This window comes from Hippoglossus stenolepis, chromosome 24, assembly GCF_022539355.2.
Source record: "Hippoglossus stenolepis isolate QCI-W04-F060 chromosome 24, HSTE1.2, whole genome shotgun sequence".
NCBI classification, from domain to species: domain Eukaryota; kingdom Metazoa; phylum Chordata; class Actinopteri; order Pleuronectiformes; family Pleuronectidae; genus Hippoglossus; species Hippoglossus stenolepis.
In genome coordinates this window covers 179,824-202,252 of record NC_061506.1, presented here as the reverse complement: position 1 = coordinate 202,252, position 22,429 = coordinate 179,824, and the positions used below count along the sequence as shown (strand labels likewise).

At 42.8% G+C, this 22,429-nt stretch overlaps 2 protein-coding genes across 4 annotated transcripts; both read left to right on the top strand.

The window, feature by feature from the left end:
- Positions 1 to 1,193: 1,193 nt before the first annotated feature.
- Positions 1,194 to 18,256, top strand: ftcd (formimidoyltransferase cyclodeaminase). Of its 2 annotated transcripts, XM_035150582.2 has the most exons (16): positions 1,194 to 1,559; positions 3,272 to 3,329; positions 14,519 to 14,577; positions 14,897 to 15,080; positions 15,160 to 15,288; positions 15,403 to 15,491; positions 15,649 to 15,828; positions 15,918 to 16,055; positions 16,162 to 16,293; positions 16,371 to 16,432; positions 16,683 to 16,809; positions 16,890 to 17,051; positions 17,175 to 17,218; positions 17,304 to 17,442; positions 17,691 to 17,786; positions 17,859 to 18,256. In XM_035150582.2, the coding sequence occupies exons 1-16, from the start codon at positions 1,209 to 1,211 to the stop codon at positions 17,940 to 17,942; spliced, it is 2,034 nt and encodes a 677-aa protein (XP_035006473.2). In that variant the 5' UTR covers positions 1,194 to 1,208; the 3' UTR covers positions 17,943 to 18,256. The 2 variants fall into 2 exon arrangements, with proteins under 2 accessions (XP_035006473.2, XP_035006481.1); XM_035150590.2 differs by lacking the exons at positions 1,194 to 1,559; positions 3,272 to 3,329 and adding an exon at positions 11,787 to 11,814.
- A 143-nt stretch (positions 18,257 to 18,399) lies between these two features.
- LOC118103530 lies at positions 18,400 to 20,877 on the top strand. 2 transcript variants are annotated; one of them, XM_035150593.2, is made up of 4 exons: positions 18,408 to 19,004; positions 19,316 to 19,420; positions 19,754 to 19,839; positions 20,245 to 20,877. In XM_035150593.2, the coding sequence occupies exons 1-4, from the start codon at positions 18,671 to 18,673 to the stop codon at positions 20,335 to 20,337; spliced, it is 618 nt and encodes a 205-aa protein (XP_035006484.1). In that variant the 5' UTR covers positions 18,408 to 18,670; the 3' UTR covers positions 20,338 to 20,877. The 2 variants fall into 2 exon arrangements, with proteins under 2 accessions (XP_035006485.1, XP_035006484.1); XM_035150594.2 differs by lacking the exon at positions 19,754 to 19,839 and having other exon boundaries at positions 18,400 to 19,004.
- The last annotated feature ends 1,552 nt before the right edge of the window (positions 20,878 to 22,429 follow it).

Genomic DNA, 22,429 nt, shown 5'->3' with positions numbered 1-22,429 from the left:
GAGCACAGAGCCAGGAGAGGACGAGGCTAACACGATGCTAGCACGATGCTAGCGTGATGCTAGCCCACAGGTGCTGGTGCTCCTCAGCCTGTTGAAGCTTCTCACCTGAGGAGAAACACTCAGGTGAGTTTCTACTGAAACACAAACTTTCACTTTATTCTGCTTTTCATACCATCAGTTAGCTTTAGCTTTAGCTTCATGCTAAAAGACTTGTTAACCAGCAGCAGTTAAAAATAACTGAACTTATTAACTTACTCAATAAATCCACTAACACGTTGTTTGTAATAACTAATGAATGTAAACAGCTGGAGCTGCTGGTTTGTTAACTGGTTTATGTTACCAGTTAGTGTGTGTGTGTGCTGGTCAAAGATAGTTTGAGGGAGAAGACCCTCCACTCTGTACCTAAACTGCACAAGTTCGTTTCTATCAGAGTGGGACATCTCAGATTATATGAATATTAATAAGTGAAAATTACATACTTTATATTTGAAACCTTCATGAAGCTCATGAAAATAAGAATCATTATATAATTGTATGAATGGATTTGTGTTTGTAAGATTGATGAGCAACTCAGTGGCCACTGCTAGCCAACAGCTAATGTTAGCATTCGACCACGTGTTAGCTCCTGTTACTGATATAGTAACACAACATGTAAAACTTTTGAATGTTGAAATATCAACACATTTATTAAATCCTGGAGGAAAATGTACTTGGTGTAATTAAGCTGCAGAGTTTCCACTTTATTATCTGGATGGTTTCATCAAAAAGATTATTACACATCTCATAATAACGTGACAGATCTCGAACTTGGTATTTTGCTCTATAGCTGCATTTTATTTAACTGTGCAGCTCGATCATAAAGTATTTTTTATCTCAATGCATTGCCTCCCATTAGGGAGCTGTCATGTACATTGTGTGGTTGATACAGTGAAGTATTGTTACAGTCGTGTGCGGTAAATCCTGTTCAAGCTACAGGGGTGTGTGTGTGTGTGCGCGCCTTTATGAGCCAGAAACCACCTGATTTCAAAATAAGAGCCCTGAGGTAACACATGTCTTCACTTGGTGAAGTCAAATGTTTAACCTTTGAACTTCTCAGTTATTTATGGTAACCACGTGGTTAATTCATACGTTTAGAATAATATTTGAAGGTTTGAGTGCAGCGTGATGATAGTGGTGATGGTCTGCAGGTCTCACACATCGTTAAATCAATGAGGTGTTGGAGGGAAACCAGACGGGAGCTGGCGTCATGTTACAACACGTGCAGCAGGAGGACGTCCATGTGTACAAAGAACCAGAGGAGACACCTGAGCTGCAGAGCTGGGATCCATCAAACCCACTTACATAAGAGTTCAGGTCCAGTCGTCCTTGAATCTGGAGGAAACGTCCTCGTCCTCGACTCTTCCTCTGTGGTGCTGTGTTTCTTCCTTAACGTCTCGGCCTTGAGGAGCAGCGAGCGTGACCTCCCGTCATTAAAGTCGACCTCGCTGCATTTAAAACACGTGTTCATCGCAGAAACGCTCCAGGACTCAGACACAAGAACAAACCTCTGGAATTTATCAGTGAGTTCATTACATGTTCTTTACTGTTAAACATTTTACTGCTGAAGGTTCAGACTTCAATTTTAAACCAACTGTTTGTTTTACAGTAAAATGTTTGTTAATCACTTGATTTCATATTATTTAATGTTTTGAAGTTTCCTTCAGTTCATCACTGAGCTGATGAGTCACTTCAGCTGCTTTTATTTTGAAAGATCTCTGTATAAAACTCCTTCTGCGTTTCAAACAAAAGCCTGAAGCTGGACCAGAACACTTCATCACAGCTGGCCCCCACCTCTCAGCCGTCAGCACAGGGGCCCACAGGGGCCACCACCCTGATTACTCTGACAGACATGAAGCAGGGCCAAAAAAATACCAACTGATCGTTTGAGCAGAGAGAGTTTACTGTCCCAGAGGGATGAACTTCATCTGAAGAGGACAAAGAAGAAGAGTTGAATATTGGAGATAAACTCTGGTTTTTAATAATTTCAGAGTCTTTTTAACTGATCTCAGTTCAGCTTCATTCTTCAACTGGAGCTGGTTGTGACAGTTGAAGCTGACTCTCAGTCAGTTCTTCTCACAGGAGATGGAACCCAGTCAGCAGAGTTACAGAGAACAGACGTTCAGGGAGTGAAGGAGGAAACTTTCTCCTTGTTCACACTCAACCATCAAGCTGCTGGTTTAACTTTTAAAAAGTGTTGATTAAACTTGTTTCAGGTTCAACGCTGCATCAGAGTAACACCTGGGTGCAGTGCCTGCTGGGAAGTAAAGAAGGTAGATAAATGAAGCACAGAACGATGAACATGAGGAGAAAAATCTGTGTTTGTGTTTAACTCTGAGTGTCTGGTTTCTGTGGTGAAATGTGCTTTATGAAAACTGCCTGAGGAAACTCGGAGGAAAACCCCGTTGAAGTCACCAAACCACATGTGCTTCCAGTCAAATCGTTCAGAGAAACCTTAATGTGCTCCAGACTGTCCCACCCGGCCCGCCTGCACACCCCCGCAGAGGAAACCAACCACCCTGCAGCAGAGGGTCACTTCAGGATGGATTATGTAACGTTGACTCGTTTTACAGGTTAAAAAGGAATAATGACTTTTTCTGACGCTTCAAACTCTCAATTATGTTTTAATGAAGCTAAACTGTTTCCTTCAGAGACAAATTCACACAAACTCTTGTAGATTTATAAGAACGTTTATTCAGTTGTGAGTCTGCAGGCCTCTCTGTGGTGGTTTGGTTTCTTTGTGCTGGTTTGGGACCATGACCCTTCTGGCCCCCGGCTCTGGGCTCTGGCCCCCGGCTTTGGTCGTGGTCGACCTGTCGTGAATCTGTTCGTGATTAAAAACGCTGGATGTGCAGTCTGAGGTCAGAGTTCGGGCGTTTCTGTCCACACAAGTGTTTTGTCTCTGCATCAGTTTTAATCACAAGAGGTTGTGAGCGTCTACGTCATTGTTTCCAATCTTCTCAGTTTCTGTTCGTCCAGAGTAAAACGCAGCTTTAAAGTTTTAGAACTAAAACAAGTCCAGCGGCGTTTACAAACTCTGGAGAAGTGTGAACGCACAACGTTTCCATAGCAACAGTGATGAGTTTTTAAATGTAAATGTGGTCGTGTGGATGAGCTGCAGCCTAGATAAAGATAAGAGGCTGTTACTGACTATAGGGGTCAGTGTTTACTCCTGCTGCAAATCTCTTGGTAGAAGAAGAGATGGTTGAACTGATCTGTTTTTATTTCATTTCAGCGTGCTGTTTTCTGGATCAATTGGAAAGTCGAGCAGAGACGACCTCTGACCTTTGACGGTAACAGACTCAGTTCACTGTTTCCTGTGTAAAACAAAGTGTCCTGTCAGTCATCGGCTGAGTTTATAAACTGATCCTGGATCAGCTGCTTCGCTCGTTCACAACAAACAGACCAACAGTGAGTCAGTGGGAAACCTCTCGTTCTCCAGAGGCCACATAATCCTGGACAACAGAATCAAAGTCTGATGGTGTTTTTACGAACGACAGGAAACACAGAAGCTCGTTATCACTGCTCATCTTTTCTGTTTCTCTTCTAAATCTTCCCTCGCTTCTTCGTCAGCAGTTCTTGCATGCTGCTGAGCTGTTGCCGTGGTAACCCTCTGTTACTCACGATGCGGCTGGATTCTCCTGAGTTTTCCTGAGTGGTGTCCAACGATGTAATGAGACGTTCCAGCTCGTTAGAGACGCAGCTTCAGCCAAGATTCTGTTTTTAGTCCGATGATCTCAGCTCACCTCCGTCCTGATGTTTGATTTAATGTCACATGTTCAGGTCAGAATCTGCGGCGCAGTGGAGAGAACGTTCTGTCAGCTCGTCCAGTAGGAGGAGGACAAAAAACAGCTGCTACGGCAACTGAGAAGAGTCAAACTCATGAACACGTCTCCAGTGGTTTGTTTTCAGGACGATGAGAAACTGTTAATGAACCAGGGATTTCACCGTGAACATGCCACAGGAGGTTGATGATGCCCCCACCAGGCTGGAGTCAGTCACTGCTCAGTGAGACCTGCAGGAGTCAACCAATGACACGATAGCAAAGGTCGAAGTCGGCCTTCTGCTGGAATCAGTTTATTTCTAAGAAGGTTTGAACTAATAGAAGTTATGAATCAGCGCTGATCAAACCAACGCGTTTGTTCTCGTCGCACCTTGAACCCTGGAAGTGGTTTTATAACCAGAGTTCATTGAAGGGAAACAGAGAAATCTTGTGTTATTGAAGTTTGAGCCTCGACAGCAGCTGCAGCCTGAAGTTAAAGGAGAATTACACTGTTTTAAATAGAATATGCAGCTGATTCACGTCTGCACCAGGATTCCGTCCCAAGTTTAACGTCGAGTTCCAGCTGGACTCTGACTCCGAGTCCTCGCTGTGAGTTCAGGCCTGAAAACAGTAATGAGCGATAATAAAGTGAACACGTGGTCGTTAAAGGACTTAAAGAGCTTCGTCAGCATTTCTCAAACACCAGCGCTCGTGTGTTTCCATCTGAACGGACGACTGGACATGAAATGTTGGACCGTTCCAACTTTGATTTAGAAATAAATGGTTTATAGCAGAATGAGAACAAAGTAACATCAGATGTGAAAACAGTTACACACTATAAACATGGACGAAAGAGAAGCTGAACCTCACTGAGCTCAGTTTGAAATACCCGGAGATTTATATAGTTTTATTTACTCCTCAAAAATCAGCTGCTGCAAACCAACCTCAACCAGTTTGAATGTTAGAACAATTAACACTAATTCAATTCATTTATTTAAAACCCTGTTCTCAACATCTGTTATCACTGGAGACCTTAAGACCAATTTACACCAGTAAAGACAATTTATAGTCAATTAAAAGTTCAGTTTGGAGAATTTAACACCTTTTCTATTATTAAGACCATCTAAAGATGGTGTTAGACCAACAGTGACGAATTGAGAAGTTCAGACCATTAAAAACCATAAAATAATAAAACAGTTTCTAACGAGTTTGTTTTGCGGATTAAAATTTTTGAAATAACGACCGTCTGTCAGTCTTAGTAATGAACTAATATCACTTTACATCAGGTCATCAGTATAAAATATATCGCATCAATATGCGTATAGCCCATATTCACAAATCACAAGTTGTCTCGGAGGCTTTATACTTTATATACAATCAAACATTGTGATCATTGTGAATAAATGTAAACATACAGCAACACAAATGTTCCTTCATAATAAAATCTAACTTCAGAATTTAGTATTTTAATGAAGACAATATTAATCAAGATCATTATTGTTTGGAAAGTTAGATTTAACTGTAGGTCCTATAATACAATAAGGAATTGAGCTGCAGTTTATATATTACTTTCAGAAAATGAAAAATAAAATGAGTTTGTTATTCATCAGTCACATCCATGAGATTTAAAATAGATTAAATGCTGCCACCTGGTGTCCAGTTGGATTTCTGTGGATTCAGTGTATCAGTGTTGAGCAGCTGTGCAATAGTTAATTTCATGCTTCGCTAAAGGTTTTTACTGATTATTAATAACTCTCCAGTTGTTTAAAAAAGAAGCTGCCGTGGATTAATGGAGGTTCTCTCTGGATCTTCGTCCTTGTTTGATGCCAGTCTTCACATGTCCAGTGTCTTTGAGCAGACGAGGATCTTCGGGTCTCACATCTTTCACCACTGTTTGAAAAGTTCTTACAGTCGTGTGGTGACGTACATGTCCTCACTCAGGGATCTGTAGCTCTCTTGGCTGGTGGTCTTCTCCGGGGGCCTCCGCAAATTGTACCTCATTTTGCTTGAGAGTGGGATGTTGACCTGCGCCATCTTGACCGAGGAGACGTACTTGACCGAGCCCGAGACGGAGGATTTGAAGGACGGCGTCGTGGCCGTGAAGAGGATGAAAAACAGAAAACCCTAAACACAAAGAGCAGGAAGATGAAGGTTCAAGCCATTGAAAGGTTGAGACCTAACATTGTCTGTTTGTCATTGAGGATGAAGCCGACGTACCAGTGTGATCGCACTGATGCAGAGTAAAACACCGAAGACCGTGTGGTTGCGTCCTGTGGTGTTGAGGACGACGTATCCAAGAGCACAAGACAAACCCACCAACGCTGCCAGAGGAAAACTGGAGCTGCACATAACAAAAGCTCGGTGAGTTAAATTAATGCTCTTATGTTTCTCGTTTTACGCAGATTATATTACGCTCTATTTAAACATTTTTATGGAATAAGTTCCTTTTCTTGATTTTGGAATCATTTGCCTCAGTCAACGCAACTTCGCCCTCTGCTGGAGCCATTTTGAACTAGAGACTTCTCACGCTCCTGTACGTTATTTTATGTCTGACATCACATTTGTCCCTGGAGATCCTCAGGTCCTCCGCACTGCAGCCATTAAGTTAGTCAGTCTGATCAGCAGTTATTTAGGAAACTGGAGGACAGACGCTCAACGATCATTCTCTCAAACTTCTTCTACAACCTGTTTTCACCATCTGGTCCAAACGTCATGAAATGTGAACATCAAGTAGAATCTTAGGATCATTTCAACAAATCTTTCTAGATATTTCACAAATCAAAATAAATCCCAGTTCAGTTAAAGATACAACAAGAAAAGTTAAGTATGTTTGTGGTTTCAAAGCTCACATTCCGCTACTTTGTTTCTCAATAGTTTAAATTGATACACACAAACCATCTGCGGATGATGACACGTCTGTTTTTGTGTTACCTGGACGGGCAGGGATGTTTCCTGCACCTCCTCTGAGAGATGCGAGTCAAAATGACGAAATTGTAGATGACGATCAAAGTTCCTGGAAGGATAAGACCCCAGAACATCGGTTTCCCAAAGTCAAAGTGTTTGTTCTTGTCCAGAGCTGCGAGCCAACAACTACAGGTTCAAACAAATCATGAATGAAAGTGTGAAACACGGAAAGTTCAACTAGAGATTTAAGTAATGTTCGGAGAGAAGTGAGTGAAAATAATCACGATGGACCCACAATTCCTCTTGTCTGTATCCCTGAGGATTGTCTGATGTATAGGTGACGCCCATTGTGATCCCCACGACAACGGCAGGGAGTCCTGAGACGACACAAAGTTAAACATTTGTAAAAGGACATTTTTTGTAACTTAATTTAAATAACATATTTAGTCTTCTTTTGAATGAAGATTTTCATTTGGTTGCCATGGTAACATGATCACTAGCAGCATCAGCGCCTTCAGGCGCAGTGCTCCACATTACTCTACAGTGCTCCTCAGTTCTGCAGTGTACTACAGTACTCCACACTAGTTCAAATGCACCAAATGAACGTCCTCGTGGTTCAAACATATCGTCAGAGGTGAAGACTGCAGCTGCTTCCTCTTCTTCTACTGTTTAATTCTGTCTCTACTTCCTGTGATTGGTCCAAAAGTCCAAACTATCCAACAAGTGTTTTTACTGCAAACCAACAGAACCTGGTTCAGTTTGATCCAGACCCAGAACACCTTCTGCTCTGTGGAACCTTCACACCTGATGTTTAGCTCTAAAACAAACAAGGTGTGAACGAGGTGTTTGTCAGTAGCTGCCTGAGCTGTGCGGCAGCGTGTTGACGTATGACATCACGTTCGGTGTACGAATTTCAGTTGAAATTAATTTCCTAAAATGTGAATTACTCCTTTAAATGTCGTACCCCATCCGAGAGCGAAGCTGAGTTTAGTCCAGTATTCAGGCAGTTGTTTGGATAACGACAGCTTCGTCATCAGGTGACCGTACAAGCTGATCCACATGAACGTCGCCAGCAGGGAGAAGTGAAGCAGACACGCCACCGTGGTACACGAGATGCGTTCCTGTTCCACGTGTTTGTCGCTGGGTCGCATGATGTTGGGCGCAGTTAAGGCCGGCGGGTCATCGTCCGCTTTGTCGGACTGAACGGCTCCGGTGAGGAAGGTGATGATGAAGCCGAGCAGGCTGCCGCAGATGCTCAGCAGGGCGATCTTTACCTCCTGGTTGTCCTGAAGAGACTCTCTTTTCAAAATAAAGAACAGTGCGTGAATGAAGTCATACGATTTTAGAAGAAAGTTGTTTAAGAACAAAGTTAAATGATTATTTAAAAGTATAAAACATTTGTTTCATAAAGCAACAAGTTTATTCTAAAATTTCCATCTTAAAATATTCAGACCTTTTTTTTTTTTGGGGTTTAAACAAACTAAGTTAGTGGTAGAAGAAGAATCAGGTCATTGACTTCAGTAAAAGTGTAAATAAGTTGGACAGTTGTCGGCAGCAGGATCATCACAGTTTAATCATTGATGAAATTATGTGAACATCGACCTTACTTGTCTTTAATAAGTTGAATGATCGTCACAACCAAACCCAGGATTGAAAGTGAAAGTCCACAGATTGAAGCCAAACCCAGGTCGTCAGCGTACTTTAAAATATCTATGAACGTCTGAAACAGAATCATCTCAACATGTTAAATTATCATCATTCAAATACAGTGGAGTTTAGTTTGATGAAACTGGACAACGTGTCCATGCACAGTCGTGATACTCACTAAGAGGGCGGCGAAGTTGGTGGTGTGGTTACAGATGCATCTCATGGCTCCATCTGAAGCGTTTCCTTTGGAGCAGCCGGCGGTGCTCCAGTCTTTCAGAGTGTAGTTCCAGGAGACACAGGCGAAATCGTACAGAGACGTCCCGTTCCTCAACTGAAACAGAGGACACAGCGTCTTCTACTTTATTAACACGTTTCACTTCACTAAACTCTTTTTGCAGCAGCAGGTTGTCGGGTCCGACTCGTTCACACCAACAGGAACATGTGGGGAACATCCAGGCGAGGGGCGGAGCCTGTAGAGCAGCAGGAGGCCGGACATGACGTATAAACTCTGCTGTGGAAAGATCAGTGTTGTTGTTTACAGCTCATCCACACCGGCGTCGGCCCTCATCACCAAAAGCTCTGGAACCTCCTCGTGTTTCCAAGTGGACGTCTTCGTCTTCTACGTGTACGGCTCCTCTTCTTCATCCTGAGATGTTTGTGTTCTTCCAGTTTCACGTCCGTCACGTGTTAGAAACCTCATCAACACGTCCACTCGCTCACTGGGAAGTTTCCACACATTTTACTAGCAGGCTGCAGGAGAAGATCCAGAAAATTTCCGGAGACACTGACTCAGATATTTGTTCTCACAGACAGAACCTCCAGAAATCCTGTACATAAGTCAAACTGTTTTTGTCTGTCATGGATCCAACATGGCTGCACCAGGTGTTCTTATGATTCTACTTTCACCCGAGAAAGTAATCGTGCAGCTGCTCCCGTCACCATCTGATTAAAGACGCCATAAATAACCATAAATCGTTTCACAGGCACAATCAGTGACCTCACACTCTTATCTGACCTGTCATAAAAGTGAGACCTTTGACATTCTGAGGTGAAAGAGTCTATCTCCAGAGTATAGAGCAACTTCTGGTTCTGAATTCAATCATACTTGCTCCTTCTCCATTATTTAGTTCCTCTGAGGAACATCGTCTGGCTTCTCCGTCCCTGCTCACGAGCCAATCACAGTGCAGACTGTTCTGCTGTGTGATTGGTGGATGGTTGAACAAGCAGAAGGGGCGTCGCTCTTTATCTTCAAGAAGCTCTTGAATCCCCATTAACGATAAGAAACATAAGGAAAATGGTTTTCTTACCGTTGATCTGAACATCATCTCCACTCGCTGCGGCACCACTCTGTGCTTCTGACCTCTGACGCTGGCTGACAGGACCCTGACGGTTGTGTGACGTGCCTTGTAGAGCGACGAACTGAAAAACCGATTGTTCTGGTAGAGGACGAAACCCAGGGAGACGCGTGACTGCTCCTGATTTCTGTCTGCAGCTTCTTCAGAAACAAATTCACATGTTACAGTCAAATAACACAAGGCAGAACGTTCTGCTGTAGTTTACACTGTTTAATTTGAGTTTGTTGATATTATGACTTTATAAAATGTCTCCAGTGCAGAAAACTCACCTGGTGCGAACTGTACGTGTATCAGGGCGTCGGCTATGGACCCGTTTTCCACCACAACAGTTGACGTGTTGGTGTTCATCTGAATCCGGTTAGATACGAAACTGCCAGATGTTCCTGAAACAAGATGACAGATTTTAGTGATAATTTAACAAACGTACAGGAAGCTTTGGGGTGGGGCTTAAAGATGTTGAAGATGCCTGATTGGCGTTTCTTTTTTTTCAGTCCACAGCTCGTAAAATCAGGAAACTGATTTTACGTCATTTCAGGTGTTTTAAATACACTTTGTAACTCGTCTCTCCTGAATCTGAATTTCCATGTGCACTGTTGTGTTGCTCAGTTTATAAAGCGTCGTTAACATTGTTAATGTTACTGGTGGACTGGATTACAATTAATTTCCCTGACTGAACCCAGTGGAAACGCAGACTAACGACCATCTAAACGCAGCTTCAGTTGGTCACTAACCTGTGAGCGACGTGAACTGGACTCCCTGAGTGTCGGCAGCAGTCACTTGCGCCGACTGCACCACCAGGTTCGGTTGAACCACCTGAGACTCGAACGTGTTCCGGTCAGATCTGAGTATCAGAGACAGCTCATCCAGAGTATGCGTCAGGCTGCACAAGAAAACACGAGAATCAAATACTGGAGCTCAACTCAAATACCAACCAGTTTCAACACCGAGAAAGCAACAAATAAACCCTCAAACATATGCATGCATATATTTAACTATATTTTATAGAGTTTTCTGAGATAAATCTTTGTAAAGAAAAGTTTGTTGACCTCAGAGTGGCGTTGTTTTCCTCGGTGTCGTCCAGAACGCTGGCGTTGAGCAGCTGACTGACTGTGGCTACTGCTGCTGTCTTGACACTCTGCGACTCAGACAGCAGCAGTATGTTGGCGATCTCAGCGGCTGCCGTCACGTTTTCAGCCGTCAGCTCTTCAGGTCTGGACGTCAGAATTTGAGCGCTGGTCGCCAATATCTCAGGATCTGCCGCGGTCATCTGAGGGACAAAAGACGTCCAAGAATTTCTTTAAATTGTGGACTGTAAATAAAGATGGACGACATGACGGCTCCTCAAAGTGAAGCCAAATCATCTTAATCATCGTGGATATTTATGTTCATTGATCGTCTTTATGGGCTGGACGTTCACACAGCGACAGAATTATCATCAAACTGCAGCTGGTATAAAAATGTACATGGGATGTTCCACCGTGTGATTGTTTTAAAAACGTTTTAACTGAAAACAGTTTCTTACATTTTTCAGAATGTCACTGAGCGTCAGGCTACACTGGAGACGCTGTGGACGTTGGAAAGCCAGTGATCCGTTGTTGTTGGAACATCTGGTGGCAGCCCTAGGTTTACCGGCTGGATGGAAAAACTCACCATTGTGTTATGATATAACTATACTATAGTACTATAATATATTTCTAAAAACTCACCAGCACTGGATCCTTCCGGACAGACTTCCTCAGAGTACGAGAACCAGCCGATAGGTGTGCGAGGAAAATTGAGTCCATCTACCATCTCGGCTTTGCAGAAATTTTCTAAGGAAACATTTGATAGAGCTGATGTGAACAGTTTAAATCCACAGTTAAAAAATGCAGTAAAATAAGAGCTGTAATATTCAGTTAAAGTGTTGCTTCCTGCTGATTTGACGAGAAACTGGAGTTAAGTAAACAAGTCTGAACGTTTTCTAATTGATCCTTTAACCATCGCACCTTCAGAGCACGTGTATCCTTTCCAGTCGTCAGCACAGAGGCAAACTCCGTCCAATAGCAGCCCTCCGTTGAGACACTCCACAGGAGGAGGACGTGTTGGAGCAGCAGAAGATGCAGTACTGGAGTGAGTCATTGTAGTAGTATTAGTTGTTGGAGCAGTACTGGAGTGAGTCATTGGAGTAGTATTAGTTGTTGGAGCAGCACTGGAGTGAATCATTGGAGTAGTATTAGTTGTTGGAGCAGCACTGGAGTGAGTCATTGGAGTATTAGTTGTTGGAGCAGCACTGGAGTGAATCATTGGAGTAGTATTAGTAGTTGGAGCAGCACTGGAGTGGAGAGCACTGGAGTGAATCATTGGAGTAGTAGTATTAGTTGTTGGAGCAGCACTGGAGTGAATCATTGGAGTAGTATTAGTTGTTGGAGCAGCACTGGAGTGAATCATTGGAGTAGTATTAGTTGTTGGAGCAGCACTGGAGTGAATCATTGGAGTAGTATTAGTTGTTGGAGCAGCACTGGAGTGAATCATTGGAGTATTAGTTGTTGGAGCAGCACTGGAGTGAGTCATTGGAGTATTTAGTTGTTGGAGCAGCACTGGAGTGAATCATTGGAGTAGTATTAGTTGTTGGAGCAGCACTGGAGTGAGTCATTGGAGTATTAGTTGTTGGAGCAGCACTGGAGTGAATCATTGGAGTAGTAGTAGTAGTTGTTGGAGCAGCACTGGAGTGAATCATTGGAGTAGTATTAGTTGTTGGAGCAGCACTGGAGTGAATCATTGGAGTAGTATTAGTTGGAGCAGCACTGGAGTGAATCATTGGAGTAGTATTAGTTGTTGGAGCAGCACTGGAGTGAGTCATTGGAGTAGTATTAGTTGGAGCAGCACTGGAGTGAATCATTGGAGTAGTCGTAGTTGTTGGAGCAGCACTGGAGTGAATCATTGGAGTAGTATTAGTTGTTGGAGCAGCACTGGAGTGAGTCATTGGAGTAGTAGTATTAGTTGGAGCAGCACTGGAGTGAATCATTGGAGTAGTTATTAGTTGTTGGAGCAGCACTGGAGTGAATCATTGGAGTAGTAGTATTAGTTGTTGGAGCAGCACTGGAGTGAATCATTGGAGTAGTAGTAGTTGGAGCAGCACTGGAGTGAATCATTGGAGTAGTAGTATTAGTTGTTGGAGCAGCACTGGAGTGAATCATTGGAGTAGTAGTATTAGTTGTTGGAGCAGCACTGGAGTGAATCATTGGAGTAGTATTAGTTGTTGGAGCAGCACTGGAGTGAGTCATTGTAGTAGTATTAGTTGTTGGAGCAGCACTGGAGTGAATCATTGGAGTAGTATTAGTTGTTGGAGCAGCAGGGGATGCAGTAATGGAGCTAGTACTCATAGCATCAGTTGTGGTGGAGGCAGGAGTCGTAGTACCAGTTGTGGCAGTATTAGCAGTAGAGGGAGGAGTGGTAATATTTTCAGTATGAGTAGTGGTAATATTTTCAGTATTAGCAGGAGGAGGAGGAGTAGTAGTAGTAGTAGTAGTATTTGCGGTAGTCGCAGACTCTGTTGGTGTTATGAACTGCACTTCAGTCGTAGAAGCTGTGATGAGGAAACACATAAATAAAATGTAATAGATAATGATTATTGATTTACGACACTACAGAGCTCCAACACTTTAATGTAAGTTATGTGTAACTGCAATTATGTGACAGTAATTATAAAAGTATTTGTTTCTTACCCAGAATGAAGCAGAGTAAAAACCAGACGTCCATGTTGATCAGCTGCAGATCTTGATGTGTCAGTTTTTGAGCTGAACAATAAAATCATAAAAGCTTCTTCATTAACTTACACTGACACACCTCTTCACCTCCGGGTATTTTACTGTAGTCATAAAGTGATATTAATTTGTTATATCAAGGTTTACTTTAAACATATAAAACCACATCTGTAAAGAGACCAACGGCTTCACTCATCTACAAAACCTCTGGTGCTAAAAACGGAATTTAACTTTAATCCTGGTTTTGTTTTTACTCAGAACTAAAATAACAGAAGGCAATAAATCGCTAAAAGGACAAATAATAGTTACTCTTTTAAAATTCATAAAATAACATGATAATTCATGTTAAACCTTTTTCCTCTGAGGAAATCAGATTAAATCAGAGGTGTAACCGGCACTGATGTGTTCAAAAGAAAATGTTTGGTTTCAAAATGAATGGAACCTTTTCATTATTTTTCATTAATGAAAAAAATATATTTTCTTTGAATATTCTTGTTGCTCTTATCGGGGAAACGCTGCTTGAATAATAATGAGCCTGTTGCTCACTGTTCAAACTCTACTTTTATTTAAATAAATAAAAAACTGAATGAAATGATTTAAAAAGGTTAATAAAAAACAGGACTGAAGGAGAAACTGAATATTTTTGCTTTGTTAAAAAAACAGACTCAGTGAAACTAATCAGACACTGACCTTTGACCTGTGGCCTCCGACCTGCTGCAACAAACACTGTTACAGTACACACACACAGATCAGTTCAAAGTGTTCTGAACTTGTGTATTGATCAGCTCGGACTCGTGCTGATTTTGTTCTTTGCTTTTTATCATCACTGTCGTCCTCTGTACTGACACTTAAACATCTTATTGATTTTATTATTGATGAATCTTCTGATTGAGTCTTTAAAGTTTATAAGTGTACAGACTCTGTGTTGCAGTGTGTGTCCTGTGGGGGGCGGTGTGATCAATCATTTACAGCTGTTGATGATTTAGTGGCCGTGGGGGTGGGGGCGGAGGCGTGGCGTGGGGGGGTCAGTGGATGAGCTCGGACTCTGGTGTTTCTTCTTCATTCTGCAGACGTGATGGCTCAGCTGGTCGAGTGTGTCCCAAACTTCTCTGAGGGCCGAAGCCGAGAGGTCAGTGATTCTGATTTAAATTCTATTTATTGATCAGTTATAATCGATGTCTCTGAAGAAGAAGAATTCTCGTCAGTGGACATGAGATGATTTTTATTAAAAGTCTCAAACTGTTGGTTTAACTGAAGTTTGACCTTTGACCTGTTCTGTCCAATAGTTAAACCTGTTAAAGTTCACATCGTTTACTCAGTGACTGGAAGAGGTCGTCAGTCAATCATCACCAGACTTCAGAATAAATTCAGTTTGATTTAACCAGATGTTTTCAAACGATCCTCAGTGTTTCACACAGACAGAATAAAACTTTTATCTTTAATCTCAGGTGATCGACGCCATCTCGGCGGCCATCTCCGGCACCAGCGGCTGCAGCCTGCTGGACGTTGACTCTGGAGCCTCCACCAACCGCACCGTCTACACCTTCGTGGGTTCTCCTGAGGCGGTGGTGGAGGGAGCGCTGAATGCTGCCCGTCAGGCCTTCAGCCTCATTGACATGAGCCGACACTCAGGTCTGTGAAGCGCTGCAGCTGCATGCCACCATCTGTGACGCAACAGGAAGTGTTGACACGTGTGTGTGTGTGTGTTCAGGTGAACACCCTCGGACCGGAGCGCTGGACGTCTGTCCCTTCATCCCCGTCCAGAACGTCACCATGGACGACTGCGTCCAGTGCGCAAACCTGTTCGGACAGAAACTGGCAGAAATGCTGCACGTTCCCGGTGAGACGACGTCGACACCATGCGACAGATTTCTGACTTGACATCAAACTTTTATCATATTATAAATATGTTTGATCACGAATAAAAGGTGTGACTCCTTGTTTCCTGTCCCAGTTTATCTTTATGGCGAAGCAGCGAGACAAGAGACGAGGAGGAGTCTTCCTGCTGTGAGAGCCGGAGAGTACGAAGCTTTACCTGAGAAGGTAAAACAGATCATCACTCGTCAAAGATCCTTTACTGAAGGAAGAGGAAATTGTATTTGCAAAATAAAAATCCAGAAAGTGAAATGTATTGAATACAAAACCTCATCCTTTGTGTTTTGTTTCAGTCTGATCTGGTTTGTTATTTTCTCTTGTCCAGTTGAAGCAAACTGAATGGGCCCCTGACTTCGGCCCCGCAGACTTCGTACCGGCGTGGGGGGCCACGGTCACAGGCGCCCGTAAGTTCCTCATCGCCTACAACGTGAACCTGATCGCCACCAAAGAACAGGCTCATCGCATCGCACTGGACATCAGGGAGCAGGGCCGGGGGAAAGAACAGGTGCATGCTGGGAGTCTGAGTTTACTGACTTTTATCTCCTAAGAAAATGTCTGACGACATTTTGTTCTTCTTTGGCGTTTGTGGAGCAGCCCGGGCTGCTGAAGAAGGTGCAGGGGATGGGCTGGTACCTGGACGAGGCCAACGTCGCTCAAGTGTCCACCAACATCCTGGACTACGAGCTGACGCCCCTCCATACCGTGTACCAGGAGATCTGCAGGGGCGCTGAGGTCAGAGGTCGACACGGGTTCAGAGCAGGAAGCTGCAACAGTTTTAATTATTTTCATATTATTGTGAGTGAATGACTGATTGAGACACGTGTTGTTTTGTGTCCAGGACCTGAAGCTGCCGGTGGTCGGCTCTCAGATCGTCGGCCTCATCCCTCTGAAGGCTCTGCTGGACGCTGCAGACTTCTACATCCACAAAGAGCAACTGTTCGTCATCGAAGAAGAGCACAAAGTCCGCCTGGTCAGCTGAGAAGTCTCCGTCTGTTACTGTCGTCTCAAAGTCACATGATCATGATGTTTGTGTCTCTGTGTCTCCAGGTGATCACTAAACTCGGCCTTGACTCTCTGGGTCCGTTCAACCCGAAGGAGCGAATCATAGAGTTAGTTCACTTTGTTGATTTTCTATCTGATACAGACTGTCCAAATTCTTTTGATTGGATCTCTACCAGCCAATCACAGTGTTCCATATCACTTAAGGTGATCAGTAGTGGAGCCAGGCCCCTCTGTCGGTCAACAGGAAGTGTGAAAACAACTGCATGCCAGAAGGTCACATGAAACAGTTTTAGATTTGACAGGTGATCAGCAGCTGCTTGGTTCAGTCTGGTGAAACTCTGGTGTTTACCTGTGCAGGTACATGGTGAGGTCACAGGACGACTCGCGGCTCGTGTCTCTGTCTCTGCAGAAGTTCGTTCAGAGCGTCGGAGCTCGGACGGCGGCTCCTGGTGGAGGATCTGTGTCTGCTGCTGTCGCTGCTCTGGTACCAGTTTCTGACTCAGTGTGAGACATCTCTACCTGCAAACGTCTCTGTGATGGTGCTGTGTTGTATACATCCTGCAGGGGGCGGCGCTGGGGGCGATGGTGGGTCAGATGACGTACGGGAAGAGGCAGTTTGAGAACCTTGACGGCGTCATGAGGAAGCTGATTCCTCCATTTCATCAGGCCATGAACGAGCTGCTGCTCATGGTAGACGCCGACTCCACCGCCTTCAACAGCTACATGGTGAGGAGACGCCACGACCACAATCAATCCACGACACACCACCATCACGCCCGCACCACCGTCATGTTACGATCAAACGCTGTCTGTGTGTATCTGTGTCGATAAAGTTTGTCTCTGTTCCAGGTGGCGCTGAAGATGCCGAAGACGACGAAAGAGGAAGTTCTAAGGTCTGAGTTTACTGTGTGTATGTGTGTTGTGTTTATAATGTGTGTGTGTGTTTTAGTTGTGTTTAACTTGTGTGTGTGTTGTCAGGAGAGAAGCCGCGATGCAGGAGGGTCTAAAGCGAGCCGTCAGCGTCCCATTGGCTCTGGCTGAGAGGATCAACGTCCTCTGGCCGTCTCTTAAGGAAATTGTCGTCTACGGAAACGTTGCCTGCAGATCTGACGCTCAGGTGAGACTGAAGGGAATTTCTTCAATTCAGCTTGGATTTCATTTTGGTAGCGAAAGGGCAAAGGTCACGGTGGCCTGTTTGTTTCTCTTGAACATGATGTATAAGATCGGCTTGAGAGAATGTTCAGGTTTACTACAAACATTAGACTCATTGATTAACTGATTAGATTTTGGTGGTCAAAGGTCACGGTGGCCTGGTTGGCGGAGGCAAACAATCACAGTCCGGTAACTGTAGTTGGTTTTTTCCAGGTGGCGGCTAAAGCTCTGGAGGCGGCGGTTTACGGAGCGTACTACAACGTGATGATCAACCTCCGGGACATCAGAGATGACCCCTTCATTGCAGCTGTAAGTGTTCGTTCTCTGTGTCGCTTGCCTGTAAATCCACTGTGACCATCAACGACTTGTTCTGTGTCTCAGACTGAGCAGAGAGCTTCCACGTTACTGCAGAACGCCAAGGACGCCGCCACCGCCGTCCTCGCTGCCGCTGACCAGAGGAAGTGAAGACGTCCGATCAGAGAGGACACCACCGCTGCGACACTGATTATACACGTGTTGATGTGAAGCTGTTCATGTTAGCTGTTGCTTTAAAGTAACTAAGTATATTTACTCAACTACAACGGAGAGTAACTTCAATTATTACTTTATATTTCACTAAATTTCAGAGGGAAATACTATACCACAGTAATCTGACTGGTTTAGTTACATTACTCTCACTGGGTTAGTTACTAGTTACTTTTACCCCTGGGTCATGTGACATGTCGCCTCTCAGTTGTAACAGATGAATAAATCTTCAACATCAAAGAAAACAAACGTAAAAAAATCTGAGTCTTTTTTTTAGTTAGTTTTATTATCAGTTACATTCAACTGATTAAGTCTCTGTTAGCAGATGGGACATGAACCAAAGTAAATAAATCAAAGCAGATGTTAAATGTTTGTCATTTCAGGTCGTTCTTATCTCACTGATGTTTGTTAGTGTTTCTGATCAGTTTGGTTTGGATGAGTTCTCTCCATCAGGACGTTAGTAAACTGGTGGAATGCTGTGATCAGGGTCAGAGGTCGGGCTGAGGGAACGAGTCTCACTTCCTGTTGAGCGTGTGAGGAAACTGGTTAGAATCATCAGATCTTCTGTTTACGACAGCATCACCTCGAGAAACAGGAAGTGCAGAGCACTTCTCTCCGAGGAAGACGAGGTGGGCTCACAGGGTGTCGGTCGAGATCAGGGTCTCGTGATGGTGGTGGTGGTGGTGGTCTGTGCTGAGGCTCTGCAGGTGACGAAGGTGAAGAAGGTGAAGCTGGGTCAGAACGTGACGTTGACCTGCTCTGAGAGCGGTTCATACCCTCACTGGAGCATGGAGATCTACAGTCAGCTGAACTGCTGCATCGGTCAAGCCATGAACGATGTGGACGTTTCATTCAGCTGCCACAGCTTCAAGTCCAAGTTCTCTCTGCACAACAACTCTCTGACCATCTCCAACGTCAGCGCTGACGACTGCAGACGATACTTCTGCTCCAGGAAGACCAGCGGCAGCTTCGTTGACATCAACACCTTCCTCCTTGTCTCAGGTCAGAGCCTCTTCCTTTCTCCAGTAACATTCAAATCGATGATTATTGGGTCTTATTGAGAAAGTTTCTGTAAAGTTTGTTGAAACAAAAGTTGTGAAATAATCTTCCTCCTCCGTTAACGTCCAAATCTAAAAATGGAAAAATCAGCAGACAGTTCCCGACAGTGGCTCTGATGATGTCACTGGGAAGTAAGCAGTCAGACTGGGTTCAGAAAGTGAAGCCGCTGTCTGACCAGCAGAGGGCGACTGTTTGTCTATGAGAAAATGACTGAACATTTTCCTACGGAGTTTGTGCTAATCTATTATTTCCAGATGTTGTATCCACGACGTCCTGCAACATGTCTGAAGCACGATGGCCGAACAGTCCCGTCATGTACGCATCTCTCAGCCTGAACATCGTCTTCATAGTTACGATGAGTGAGTTTTATTTTAAACCAAAAATACTGCAAATACTCGTGCTATGTTGTTACTACCACAGTCGCTAACACTACTGCTAATAATGCTACAAATACAAATGTGTTAATATTGCTATTGCTACTGTCATTACTCTTTGCTACTATCACTGCTAATACTACTGCTGATGCTACTGCTGTGATCACGATCACGGCTAATATTGCTACTCAAATATGTTACTGTTGCTACAATGCTACTGCTAGTGCTGCTGCTGCTGCTACTATTACCATTGCTAGTACTGCTAACACCACAATAACTGACACTAATGCTAACAAATCAAAATGCTGCAATTGACAGGTGTGATTGGCTCGTGGCTTTGTTTGAAGAACAGATTGTGGGTGAATGACCGTTCACCTGTCGCTCACACGCCAGAGACACCACAGGTAAAGAACTTCTTATATACCGCTAATACTAATGCTGCCACTACATACAGCTACTACTTATGCTATTGTTAGCTTTAGCTGCTACTTACAGCTAATCACTGCTTCTGATTAACAATTATTAATGTGGCCAACAATACTGCTAGCTGCGGCAGCTACTTGTATTTGTAGTATTAGTACTAATAGAATTAGGACTTGCGTTATTAGTACCAATAGTATCTACCCATTCTCAACTTCTTCAACTTGTATTTTATTCTTTATTTATTTCTACAGTTACTTCAGTTGATGCTGTTTGTGCTGCCAGATCCATTACATCATCTTGTCATGAACCTTCTTTTACTAAGAATCAGTACTCAGTACTCTGCACTCAGTACTCAGTACTCTGCCCTGTGTACTCTTATGTTTCAGTATGAGGAGATCCAGTTTTACTCGTCCTCAGTTCTTCCACCTGCTGCTCCAGAGTGTGTTTACTACAAAGCTCAGCTTCCTGCTCCACACTGACCGTCTGTACCTGGTCTGTAGCTGGTCTGTAGCTGTACTCACCTGGTCTGCTCACCTGTCTTATTTATATTAAAAGATTTTCTATTGAAGAGATTTTCTGTTCCACTTCCTCAGGTGACGATTTTTCATGAAAACCTTTATTTTATATCTGGCTCCTGGTAAAGAAGAAAACAACGGGGGAGAATCTTTGTAAATGATCATTTATAATTTAATAGATTGTTTCAAACTAAATGGGTAATTATTAGGGTTGAGCCGAATACTGGGATGAAACGAGTATCCGGTACGGATAATGAACTTTTACGAGCACGAGTACCACTCCGAGTAAAATGTGTCAATATCCGTACTCGTGATGAATGAAAAAGTTCACTGCTGCTGCACCAACAGCAGCGCCACACAACACGATGTTGTCACAGCCGCTCTGTCCACAGGGATACTGACGCACACACACCACATAATTAACATTGTGTTTTACCTTGTGTAGAAATAAAAAATACATCACCCCCCAAAAAAAATCCCTGTGATCATTCAAACACACAAACATCACACTGTTTAAATGTAATTTAAAAAGAGTTTGAAAACCTGCATTTTACTTAATACTTCTTATTACTACATGTGTTGTGTTCATTGATTCACTGAAGTTTATTGACTGAAGTGTATAAAAAACTTGTTCTGAATAGTTCTTACTCTTGCCTGGTCGTAGAAGCTGTTGAACTCATGAATAAATTGAGAGATAAAGTTGTTTGACTTTAACTTCTAAGGAATCTTAAAACAGGAAGTAGCAGGTGTGAAGAAGAACGCGGCCTGTGGTTGACAAATCTGAAGTGAGTCACTTTCTGTAAAATACTTTCTGTTTCTCAAAGTGCTGAGTTTCCATCTAATGATCCTCTAGACCTTTGTTTGATTTAACTTGACAAACAGTCCTTCAAAACCAGGTTTTTAACTGCAGATCTGTTTATTCTGTTTTATTCACACTAACATATAGTGAACAAATATTACAGTGTCGACTGCGTATAAAGTGACTGACAGTTTTGTGAATCCCATCGTATGAAGATGAACCAGAATTCACATTAACTTCTTAAATTCAGCTTCGCTATTAAGTACGTTCACACCCGTGTGATGTTTCCAGCTGGCTGTGATCTTTTTGTCTACTTTGATTTTGTCTCTGGAAATGTGAGTTAATAAAGTTCAGTGTTTCAGAATCAGAATTCTTTTATTGGCCAAGTTTATTTTCACATACAGGAAATTGACTTGGTGTGGTTGGTGCATAGGACATAAAACAACAATATATACAAGTAGACAAAGCATTAACTGAAAATTGGCAAAAGAGCAAATATTAACAAATAGCAAAAAATAAAAATAAGAGACCAATGTTTTATGAAATGGAACAATAAGTTATTTGGGCACGTGCGGTACTAAGGTGCAGTGATTTGGAATTAGGATAGTGCCAATAATATATAAATTACACTGTAGTGCAGTTTCCTGAGAATAAAACAGGGTTCACATTATCTGACGGTGTGTTTGACGTGTCTAACCACCGTGTGGAGGCGTGTTCTCACCCTCAAGACAACTGTAGTTTCCATGAGAAGCCGGAAGAAGAAAAACCTGCTTATTTCCTATTATTATTATTAATACAGGTCACTTTCATTCTCTTTCACAAATTACATCAAAAAATACATTTCATGAATCAATAACATTACTCAATATGTTCATACGGTTCTTTTATACATTTTCTTCAACTGAATATTATTTAGATATCAATGATTTAAAAGATTTTAAAAAGCTGTGTTTACAGGAGAACCCAGAGTGGAACCCAGAGTTGTGGTGGATCAGCTGTACGAGGTAAATAGAAGCTGGTATTTGATTGTATCATTTCCATATATTTGTTATTTATATGTTTACTATGAATGAAATGTGTTTCATTCTCTTCTGGATTTAATCTTCTACATTTGATGATCAAATTAATATAAGTGATACATTTTGTGCAGAGGTTTTTTCTCCAAACAGAACATTTCCAACTGTTTTACATTTAAATGACGTCAGTGAACAATGTTATAAAGTAAATAAAATAAAGAGATTTATTAAAATAATTATT

What these genes read in the sequence shown, in the direction of transcription:
- ftcd (XM_035150582.2), top strand. Translation starts at nt 1,209, where the DNA reads ATGAGGTGTTGGAGGGAAACCAGACGGGAGCTGGCGTCATGTTACAAC. An exon ending in CCGAAGGAGCGAATCATAGA is followed by an intron (nt 16,433 to 16,682) that starts GTTAGTTCACTT and finishes TTACCTGTGCAG; the next exon opens with GTACATGGTGAGGTCACAGG. An exon ending in ATGACCCCTTCATTGCAGCT is followed by an intron (nt 17,787 to 17,858) that starts GTAAGTGTTCGT and finishes TCTGTGTCTCAG; the next exon opens with ACTGAGCAGAGAGCTTCCAC.
- LOC118103530 (XM_035150593.2), top strand. Translation starts at nt 18,671, where the DNA reads ATGGTGGTGGTGGTGGTGGTCTGTGCTGAGGCTCTGCAGGTGACGAAG. An exon ending in CACCTTCCTCCTTGTCTCAG is followed by an intron (nt 19,005 to 19,315) that starts GTCAGAGCCTCT and finishes TATTATTTCCAG; the next exon opens with ATGTTGTATCCACGACGTCC. An exon ending in ACACGCCAGAGACACCACAG is followed by an intron (nt 19,840 to 20,244) that starts GTAAAGAACTTC and finishes CTTATGTTTCAG; the next exon opens with TATGAGGAGATCCAGTTTTA.